At 37.7% G+C, this 12,118-nt stretch overlaps 1 protein-coding gene across 1 annotated transcript in view; it reads left to right on the forward strand.

Annotated features, from left to right (window-relative positions):
- stt3b (STT3 oligosaccharyltransferase complex catalytic subunit B) overlaps positions 1–12,118 on the forward strand; it is a 48,819-nt gene that overhangs the window by 16,188 nt on the left and 20,513 nt on the right. The window contains exon 2 of the mRNA XM_079894078.1: positions 7,152–7,260. Within this exon, the coding sequence (XP_079750204.1) occupies positions 7,152–7,260 (109 nt within the window). The remainder of the gene's footprint in view (positions 1–7,151; positions 7,261–12,118) is intronic.

The following is a 12,118-nucleotide window of genomic DNA, read 5'->3' on the forward strand; positions in this document are numbered from 1 at the left end:
CACCCTGATTAAATTGATGAAGGTGATACAGGCGTAATGTCAGCCATCAAATTTAATATGACAAGCTTCCCAGCCTGACGACTCTGTATAAATGATTGCAATCATTTTTCCATAGCCTCTATCTTGAAGAAATGCATAGAGCAAATAGCAAAGTCTAAAATGTTTGACTTTTGGCCTCTGAGATGCACTAGATGTGATGGGGAGTAATCAGAAACCAACACTTGAGTCCAGGCTAGCCCCTCAGTCTCATTATGTCACGGTGAGACATTTCAGATTTAAAAACTCTTGCTGTGTTGTTGATTTTCTCTTTCTTTTTTTGGTCCCATAATTCCTTTATACCAGGTCTTAACGGCCACTTACATGGAGAGCGATTTGCAGATACAATGTGGCCTGAAGTCAATTGTTTTAAATTATAGTTGGAGTTTTGAAGCTGGAGACAGTGAAGCTTAAGCAATTTGTTGCTGCCATTGGATAATTCAGTCAAGTAAAAATACTTTGTCAACCTCCCACAATATCGCCATCAGCGTAATCGTTCCTTTATGCTACAAGGTTGAGCTCTTTCAGGCTGTACAGGCAATTATTTGATTCATCACTTGATTTCTTAACTCTGGTTATTCTATCTTTAGTTGTGTTTACCCAGCAACAAGTTAACACGACCTTGCCTTTATTGCAGGCTTTAATGAACTCTAGTCTAAACCAGTCCTGATACCTTTAATTGCTTAAATCTGTTGTACTTTCTCCAAGTACCTTAGCGCTTCTTCTCAACTCTGGATTAAGCCGCTCTGTCTACAAGAAACTTAAAAGTTTAAACAACCTTTATTTCTAGCATTTCCAGACGCGCTTTAAGCAGCAATTTATGCCCTGGTCTCTGCAGTGGCTGTTAATAAATGTTAGGTTGCTGCACGGCATTGAATGGGACCTTTTCAAAGCTCTGCATGTATGTCCACACAGTGTGAAATTGAGTTTTATGAAGTGCGGAGTTCAAGAGTTGGCGGGAATGTTGAGCGGAACGTGTGTCACTGAGGTTAAACTGCAGATGAAAGAATTCCAGTTCACTGCTTGCATAAAGACATCTCAATGTATCCAGCTGATAATACAGTCACAAAATCTGATTCTCCTGCACATTGTCTGCTGAGATTACCCCACCTTAAAACGACACGGCTCAGTGTCGCCCTGGGTCATTTCCAGGTGACTTCCCAAGTGATTCTGTATCCTGGCGCAGAGAATGCAGTCACGGAAACATTAGGGTGTTTCTTCAACTTTTATGTCACAATGGTTGATTTTTATTGAAAGATTAAAATTATAAAAAATGATATGAAGGTTACATTACAGTCTTGCTTTTCTCCATTCCTTAATATATTTTTGCTACGTTTCAATGGCTTTGTTTCATCCTTGTTCCACATCAGACTTTGTCTGACTTTATATTGTTATAATGGATTTTTATGTATTAATGCATGTTTAAAATTGAGTCACCTAAACAAATTTATAAATAAAAATGAAAAAATCTGGTTTTTAAATGCCTGTCCCACAGTTTGCTCCATTTCTGTAAGAGGTTAGTTTACCAAGGAGACAACAGTGCCATTGAAATGATACTTGTGTACACTACCTTTTTAAAAATAGGGGTCAGTAATTTTGTTGTTGTTGAAGAAATTAATACTTTTATTCAGCAATGATACATAAATGTATGACAGTAAAGACATTTATAATGTTACAAAAGATTTCAAATAAATGCTATTCTTTTGAACTTTCGATTTTTTCCCCACTTTCAACAAAAGTATTAAGCTGCACAATTGTTCTCAACATTGATAATAATAAGAAATGTTTCTGGAGCACCAAATCCACATATTACAATGATTTCTGAAAGATCATGTGACACTGAATAAGTAAGACGGTTGAAAATTCACAGGAATGAATCACATTTTAAAATACATTAAAATAGAAACCAGTTATTTTACATTTTAATGTCATTTTACTGTGTTTTATCAAATACATGCACTGAGCATCGGTGCTCAGAGCATTATGCATTGCCTTGGTGAGCATAAGATGCTTCTTTCGAAACTTTACAAAAAATATAAAAATATCATTTAGTTGTGTGTAGTGTTGTCAAAAGACCCGGTACTTCGGTGGTACCAAGGACCCGTTCAAACCCGGTTCCTTGATGCGCATGCATGCATGCATGCAGTTGCACGTCCTCTTTATTAAAGCGCTGAGACATGGCGACCGGCGGTGCTGCTGATGTGGTGGCTGTAAATCCACTTGTTGATAAGAAAGGAGGAAAGAGACACATATGGAAATATTTTGGATTAGGCTAATGTCACGTTGCCATAAGTGGCAGTTCACATAGCGCGTTTTTTGCGCGTGCAGATTCCAAATGTAGGGGCATGGCAAGCGCGCTCATAATAGAAACGCGGCGCGCTCGTTTTTCCAGGCGCGCCTATGTTCATGGTTGCATAGCAACGACAGACGCCACGGGAGAGCAAGGGCTTGTGGAAAGGAGAAACTTGTCGATCTCCGAATGCAATGTTACATGAGGAGAGTAAAGATGGAAAGCTTTTAAAGATTAGTTCCATATAAATTCACGGATAATTTGTTGTTTTGTCGTTAGTGAAAATCAATATTGACCTGTATTTGAAAAAGGATCTTCATATAAAAACAATATTAATTCAGATTCAGTTCATTCGCATTCGGAGATCGACTATTTTTGAAACGGTGCGAACTGCGCTCTCCATGATGACGAGGAAGTATCAGCAAAGAATTGATTGATTTCTAGCCCTTTGGTACCGAAATTGGTACCGAGAACCGTGGATTTTCACTGGTATTGGTACCGAATACTGAAATTTTGGTACCGTGACAATACTAGTTGTGTGTATTTAGGATGCATAAAATGCTAGCAAGTCAAAGTGTTGGTCATTTTATCCCAAAAGTGAGTCATTTGTCATTTCCACCACATAATTCCATTAAACAAAAATACATAATTTAATGATGTTTGGATTTCATCTTCTGCAATGTATTTGTTCACTTTCTGGCACCTTTTTATTGGACAAACTGGATCAAACTAGTAAGAGTGTGAAAAGTGTCTTTTTAAGAGTCAATTTTCTAAAAGTCTTCAGGGCCAAAAGTGGCCATAGTTGAAGAAACAACCATTAATGGAATAAAAATTCAACTCAGTGGAACTTCTTTAATGCAAGTCATTTCACTCTATGGGCATCTTCATAACGGCGTCCCAGGGCAGCTATTCTTGTAGGTAATAGGTATTAAAGTATAGAGTCTATCTGTTCGAATGTGGAAAGAAATCTCCAGAAGATTGCATTTCAATAATGTATTTCAAATCTGCAATAAAATCTGACAACAAGGGTATCTTATGGTTTTGCTAGTGTGTTCATGTAGTTTCTTTGCAGAAAGGACATTGCAGTGCTCAGTGAATGCCAAGGATCCGGTTTAGATATCAGATCGTGATGGAGAGTTTGACCATGCCAGTAAAGGTTCCTGAATCTTTATCCTCCCTAGAGAGGGAGAAATGGTCTGAGAGGGATGGGAGCTAGCAGGTTGTGGTGTCAGTTAGCAGCCATGGTCAGTGATGGACTGTTTGTGTACTTTAAAGGGTTCTTTAAATACACATGATTCACAGATCTGCCGATCCTCCTACTCAAGCACCAGGTTGCCAGATTCTCTCGCAAACACAGAGCGTCTCTTGCCAGTGAGACGTCTGTATTACAAAATAGTGAGGACATTAATCTGATGGCAGGCCATGTGCTGACACTTGCCATGCATGCAGAATCTGATTAAATAAATCCAGAAGTAATGCTTTTCCATCCCAGTGGACACAATTTACTTGCATTAACAATAGCTGCAATCATGAATTCACTGGAGCCGTAAACTTGCAATAAGAGAGCAGTATTTGATGGATCCTAGCCAGAACTGATGCTATATTTTACGTGAATGAAAGTGAGCCATGTCAGTTTCAATAGGTTGTGCTGTCGTGAGGTGCTATGTAGGATTGTGCAAGACTAGTTGACATTGGAAAAACTTGTCGTTTACTTTTTTTATGTTTAGAATTATATTTTTTACAAAAGCTACATTCAAATTACTGTCATCATGTTAATGTTACAATTTAAAAATATTATTTTGAAAAGAGTATCTGGAGCAGAAAACAATTATTTCATTCACCTGATTATTCAAGTTCAGAGTTCTTTATTGTCGTCAGTGTACAGCAGAACAAAATTGCGTTTCTCCAAGCTCAAATGTGCAAAGTGAGTACAAGCATAAATAAGAAAACAAAATAAGGGTAGTACAAGCAGGACTACAACAGGTGGACAGAATATACACTATAGATAGGCCAAATAACAAATCAAGATATAAGACAATCAAAACTAAATTATTAAACAAAAAAATAAATTAATATTAAAACAAAAATTATATAAATGCTATACACAGTGGGTATAGTGCATATAGTATTATATTGCACACGGGTATAGCAGCATCTGTGATTCAGTCCTTCTATGTAACATGTATCGACAGTCCAACAGCCATCATATCTCTGTATTGGTAATGTGATTTTAAGTATTCTAATGGTCTGTGGGAAGAAGCTATTACTAAGTCTGGCAGTCATGCATTGCATGCTACGATAGTGTTTGCCAGAAGGCAGAAAAGTAAACAGACCATGGGCGGGGTGTGTGGAGTCTCTGATTATTTTGGTGACTCTGTTAAGGCAGCGTGACAGATGTAGTTCCTGTATAGATGGGAGGGAGGTCCTGATGATTTTCTTTGCTGTCCTCATCAGTCTCTGGAGGGACTTCTGGTCTGCGGACGTGCTACTGTTATACCAGACTGAGAGGCTGCTGGTCAAAATGCACTCTATCGTGCCTCTATAAAAAGTTGAGAACAGGAGGGAGATGGTTTGCTCTCATCCACCTTAGGAAGTGAATGTGCTGCTGAGTCCTCATGACCAGTGATGTGGTATTAGTAGTCCATGACAAGTCCTCAGTTATATGCAACCCCAGGAATTTGGTACTTCTCACTGACTCCACAGTGCTGCCATTGATTATGAGTGGGTTATGAACATTATACTTCCTCCTGAAGTCAACAGTGATCTCTTTAGTCTTGTTGACGTTCAGTGACAGGTTCTTGCTATCACACCAGATGATGAGCTGGTTAACTACTTCTCTGTTGGCTGATTCATCATCATTGCTGACGGAGCCCACCACTGTTGTGTCATCTGTAAGCTAAATGATGTGGTTTGAGTTGTATCTGGCGCAACAGTCGTGTATCATCGTGTATCATTTAACAACAGTGGGCTCAAGACACAGCCTTGGGGAACCCCGGTGTTCAGGATGATGTTTCAGAGGTTTTGTTCCCAACTCATACTTTCTGAGGTCTATCAGTGAGGAAGTCTAATGTCCAGTTGCACAGTGGAGTTTTGATGCCTAGTGGGGCTTTTTTCCTCACTAAGTGCTGGGGGGATGACTGCTTTAAAGGCGGAACTGAAATCAATGAAGAGCATCCGCGCATAACTGTTGTTGTTCTCCAAATGCGGCAGGCTCAGATGAAGTGCTGCTGGTATGGCGTCATCGGTGGAGCGGTTGGGGTGGTATGCAAACTGGAGTGTGTCAAGTGCTGCCTTAAGTCTGGATGTGATGTGACTTGACCAGCCTTTCAAAGCACTTTATCATAATGGGAGTGAGGGCTATCGGGCAGTAGTCATTGAGTGTTGAAGCTGGTGACTTCTTTGGTAGTGGTACGATGGTAGTGGCCTTGAAGCACGGGGTATGATGGCTTGACTTAGGGAGATGTTATACATGTCTGTGAGGACGTCTGTCAGTTGGTCTGCACACCCTGGTATGTTGTCTGGACCTGCTGCTTTCCGTGGGTTGACCCTACGTAGGGTCCTTCGGACGTCAGCTTGGTCAAGAAAGACAGAGTACTGCATCATCTGGGCTGGAGGGCGTTTTCATTGCTGTTATGTTGTTCTTTTCCTCAAACCTGCTGAAGTAGGTGTTAAGTGTATTGAGGAAGTCAATGTTGTCATCACAGGGTAGTCTGTGATGGACTTGATACCCTGCCACAAGCGCCTAGGATCTTTTATGTCAGAGAAGTAACTGAATTTTCTCCATAAGCACGCTTTGCTATTTTATTCTATTGGCTATTCAGGTCTATTCTGTAAATTATTCTGTTTTCCTTTCAGCAGGGCTCATCCTGCATAAATAAATGAAAACATGCATTTTGGTGAACTAGGCTTTGCACAGTCATGGGCTTTTTCTGGGCTAAAAATGGGGCATTTCATTTCCTTTAAACACAAAGCATGATTGACACAGGGCTGTGCCTTGATATTTATTGTGGATAAGGGGAGTTTTAAAAGGCTATATTCATCTTGTGTTAGTAATGAAAAGTTTCAGAATGACTACTCTGGAGTTTTGAGAGATAGCAGGATACTGTTTGCTGAACTTTGGGTGATAAAGGCATTAGAGAGGATTACACAGTTTAATTACAGCCATGTTCGTAGTGCTTTTGTTTGAGCTTTTTCTTTATCTGTTGTGCATCAAATGAATGGTTCTAAGTTAATAAAGGCTATCAGGAAATGTACTCATTTGAGCATTTCTGCATTTTAAAATGTTTATAAAAAAAAGAAAAATAAAGTGCCTAATGTTAACTAGTTTTTTTTATATATATATATATATATATATATATATATATATTATAAAGCAAAAGTATATGGTCATTCATTTTGCTGCAGAAAAACTAGCCTAAAGGACATAGCAGAATGCATGACTGATTGAACAGGTGTATTCCTGTCTGTGTGCACTGAAACACAGTGAGCAACCAATCTTGTCCTTGAAAACGCGTGTCCTTCAAGATGAAATGATTGAAAAGTTTAACCAAAACATCTTTTTCTATCTAATTAAATAGTCTGTATTTTAGTTAGTTAACTGTTTCAGTGCTTCCTAGTGGATGCTCTTGTTTTAGTCTTTGTGGTTTGGCACTGGTGATAGTTGGCTGCTAATATGGAAAGATCTGTCATTTAGGCAGTGTCTTAACAGTGTTCTGAACACCTTGTCTCACCATGAAATGCATTGTGACATGCCAGTGTTGATAAAAGGCTGCCTTTTCTCATCAGAAGTGACACCACAACTTCTTCTGTTCTTCTTTGTTTACAGGTTCAACTACAGATCAACTCATCATCTCACCACCAACGGTTTTTATGAGTTTCTCAACTGGTTTGACGAGAGGGCCTGGTACCCACTGGGCAGAATAGTGGGAGGGACGGTACGTTTTTTTTTGGTTTGTTTTTTTTGTATTATGTAAATGTTAAAATTATTATGAGTAATAAATGGTGTAGATAGGGGTGTGATGGTTAGTATATAACCGTAAGACCAACGGTTATAGTTAACACCGTCATTAGAACTCTATAACCGCCAAAACCGCGTTATTAAAATATTTTTTACAAACATTTTTTATCATAGAGAATGTTTAAATACTAATTAAAAACATTGTTAACAATCTGTGTTATTAATGGTCTACGTCGTTTCCAACTGTATTTGATTCTTTGCCAAGTACCCCCTGACCGACCGCCAATCAGAAATAAAAGCTATGACTATGATATAGTGATGTGCCATCATTATGAGATTTATTAAACAAATGAAAAACATTTGCAATAATAAACATTAGCAATAAACATTTGCAATAATAAACAACGTATCATTACTGATCATGCAGTTTAATTACCCCTTGACTGGCCCCAAACATGTTTGAAAAAAGAAACCTATACAGTGTGTGTATATTAGGGCTGGGCGATATATCGCATAACATTGTTAGGCGCATCTCGTCAGTAAAGCCGGTTCCTTGATTAGTAGTAAATCGCCATCACCTGCTTTTAGATGGAGCGGCATTCACTACAAAGAGCCGTAGTTAACTGACGAGCTGAGCCATATCGCATTAATATCGCAGGTGATACGTCCGCGATATTAATGCGATATGGCTCAGCTTGTCAGTTAACTACGGCTCTTTGTAGTAAATGCCGCTCCATCTGAAAGCAGGTGATGGCGATTTACTACTAATCAAGGAACCGGCTTTACTGACGAGATGCGCCTAACAATGTCATGCGATATATCGCCCAGCCCTAGTATATATATGAGGTGTATTACATTTTAGCTCAAAAACAATTGTAATAAAAGATAGGATCATAAGATGCGCAATATATCGGGAGACATGGTTTTTACCACTTAATGAAGTTTTGTTTTGTAAATCGTCAGACATGATTTTTACCACTTCATTAAGTTTTGCTTTGTAGAAAGCCTTTCTTTAACCCTCTGGGGACCAAGGTGTTTTTGGGGCCCTTGAGAAGTTCTGACATGCCTTGACATTTGTGCTTTTTTCAGTTATTTATAAACATGTTAATGACAAAGGTGTAAATTCACTCTATATAGCACAAACAGGGCTACCATAATATGCAAGCAACTTGTATGTAGATGTTTGTATTTTTAAGAGAATAATGTTTATGCGTGGTTATTGGAAAAAATAAAAATGAAAGTTGCTGAATTAAGACCACAAAACACATATTAAATATGTGTCCACAAGACTTTTGACCAATGGATGTGGTCCCTTTGAGTTCTAGCTTCAAAATTATATGAAAATAGTCTTGCTTTATCGTTCACAAAAAAAAAATACATTGATTTAAATGGTGTAAAACAGGTTTTGCTTGGAAAGCCAATATGCGAGGGGGAGGAGTAGTTCACACCCACTCTGCATAATGACTCTGCCTAATGAGCCATCCTTTCAGGTGTGACACTGACTGAGCCACAATACAAGGACAAAGGATGTATTTAGAAGAAGACTTATATTGACCATTTAAGATTTTGCTTACATCTCTCTTGTAAATATGTTTTGCTATTTTATTAAAAATGTTACAATTACAACAATAATTACAATTTCAACAATATTTCAAGTGTACTCTTTCTTTGTAAAAAAGAAAAAGAAAAAAAGATTATAGGCCTACATTTTATCATATGTATTCATTAGTTTGAATATAGCCAACATTGGAACATCTAACATCTTAGTCTATGACTTTATTTTTGACAAATATATATATATATATATATATATATATATATATATATATATATATATATATATATAAAACGTTAGATATGAGCAGAAATTGCTAAACAAAAGCTTATTTTATGTGGCAGTATATTTTACAGTAGCCTAAAAACTGTACCCAAATCTAGTCAACAAGTGACTGACTGTAGCGTTGTTTTTATGAAATATTAGGGCATATAAATGCTAATTTGCAGTTTAATACGTTGCTTGTACAAATACATTTTATTTCAACATATTCCAGTCGATTTTTACTCATCTCAGTAGGCTATAGCAAAGCAGTTTATTCTTTCACACACAGACGCGCGATTTATATTTAGGCTAAACAGTCTTTACAAATATGTACCCTTCATTCATCTCACAGAAAGGCGAGTCATATTATAGAAATGCGATTCATCTTTTTGCGGTTTGCATAGGCCTACACTAACGTTATTCCATAACGTTATTCCACACGTGAGAAAAGAAAACAGCCTACCTCACTCCTCAGCGGGATCTGCTCCTCATATCAGGAGATGTTGCTCCTCATCAGCACTGTTCTGAGGAATCTTTTCTCCATAAGGTAGGCTATATTATGCCTCACTCGATCGCGACGCGCTTTGTTTACAGCTGATGTGGGCGTTTCACAGATCTTCAATAGTTCTCAGAATTTGCGTTTGAATAGCACGCGCTCTCCGTGGGCGTGTCACATTACTGTGAATTAGCTCGTAATGAGGTCGACTGGAGTCGCTCTCTTTTTATACAGATTACAGAAGCTGATAATATTTGTTTTTTATATAAATGACTTCATTTAACAGATGCGATCTCAAGCTTTATGCCCGTGGGTCTGTTTGCCTGTTTGACTGAATTTTCGCGGAGTTATAGATCATTTTCGAACGCGTTTCAAATGGGAGTTTACGGATAGAGAGAAGGCAGAAATCGCATCATGTTAAAGTTTCTTTATTTGTCAAAAAGCAAAACACTTTATTTTTATTTTGAGTATACAGAAAAAAAATAGAAACTGAACAGGATCGATTGATGTATAACACGAAAACTAAAGATCAAAATTAACAGAGCATTTTGTGTTTATTTTTCATTGCTAAAAAAAAAAACGAGCAAAACGCGCCGGCGCGTTTTTGGTCCCCAGAGGGTTAAAGCAAATTTCGTTTTGTACAAATTGTATTTTAATTTTAATAAATGTTTCATCAACCATGTATTTAATAAATAAAAAGCAAATATAACAGACAATATAATAACCGTGACATTGCATTGTGAACTAGAGCGCATCTCATCGTAAATGAATGAAACTCAGCGTAGGCCTATACCTCATACATTAGCATTAAATATTAGCATTAAATATCTTTGCTGCATCCTTTCTAGAACAGACAAGGGCTTTCTTGCGGCTCGCATCAGCAGAGCACTGCATCGTCCATAGACCGCAAAACAATCAGAGGATGGCGGGCTAGTGCGGCTTTGAAATTTGGTCAAAAAACGTTGGTGCAGATGATGAGTTTTGAATGAAATAATACCCCATCTGTGTATCTCTATCGATAACAACATTGAACACTACACAAATATTAATTTTATTTTTTTAATTTAGGCGATCAAGTAGCTAATCAGTGTCTGCTCTTTTATTCAAAGTAAGTTGTCCTATAACAGACGAACGTCGCAACGCTCCCCCCCCCCCACCCCCCCCCCCCCCCCCCCGAACGACGTTTGACTCACGTCATAACCGTCATCACCAATTCTGAAACCGGCACACCCCTAGGTGTAGAATTATTGTTCAGTTCATTGTTAGTTTCTGTTAATTAATGTATTTAAGTAGAGCTGCACGATTAATTGTTAAAAGATCGCAATCTCAAATCAAATACCCATGAAATCTCATTCCTAAATGACAACGATTTGACTGTGTCTATTATTGAACCTCTGACTAAATCACACAGAATATTCAAATCTGTGTTTGCGCCCCGCTGACCCAGTAAGCAGTTTCACAAACAGTCTTTTCAACCAGTGTTGGCCTATAGTTATTTCTGTTACAAATATTCATATTATCTCAGAAGAACTGGGATAAAAGTTTTTAGTTCGGATATGAACACTGATGTGTACGGAAGCTATCGCAATAGAGTAAATCACTCTTTTAACGTAACATGCCGCTTCAAATACTGATTATATCGATTACATTGTTACGCCACCAGGTGGCAACAAGTGACTATTAAAAAATATTTTTTGTCATTGAATCATTCATTCAAACCAATTTTTGAAAAATTCATTCAGATTCATTAAACATTTTAAATAGAGTGCAGCAATTAACATTTTGTTAGAACCTCTAGTAAATCGCATGTTATTTTGTTTAGTTGTCTGTTCAGAATCATGGAAGAACCGTGATCTCTATTTGAAACCAAAAAAATCGTGATTCTCAATTTATCCAGAATCGTGCAGCTCTATAGTTGAGTATTGATAATAAATGGAACCTAATTGTAAAACTGTTTTTCTTTTTCCTTTCCTTTTTCTTATGAGCCATGTTTGAAGCCCTTGTAAAATATACTCAGATCTGAGTGGTACTTTCAAATCTATTTAAATCAATTCTTATTTAACACAAACGATTCATCATTTAAGCCTTATTTTAAGATCGATGCATGTGAATCAACAGGACTTTTTAACTATGCGTCAAATAACAAGTGATTACTGCCGTGCCATTCACACCCCACCACCAGACTATTTTGAAAAAATATATATTATGCCTTTCACTTCACGATCCAGAAATATTCCTACACTAATTATTTATAGTTGAATGCTGCATTTCGACAATGGTTCTTGTTCAACCCATAACCTCTATATGATAAAAATGCAGTTAAATGCATGCCAAAGGTTGTTTGTGTGCAAGCTCCTATGGATAGACAGCCTTCGGATGATTTCTTCTTGAAAACAGCATCTTTCCTCCCTAAATATGGCCACCCCCTTTAACACTCCCTGTCTCTGAGAAGCGCAGTGCTGCTGAACCTAATGAGCTGGCTGGAGAAAGTTTGGCTAACGTTTGACATCTGACAGCTCT

Source organism: Squalius cephalus (genome assembly GCF_949319135.1).
Source record: "Squalius cephalus genome assembly, chromosome: 15".
Lineage (NCBI taxonomy): Eukaryota > Metazoa > Chordata > Actinopteri > Cypriniformes > Leuciscidae > Squalius > Squalius cephalus.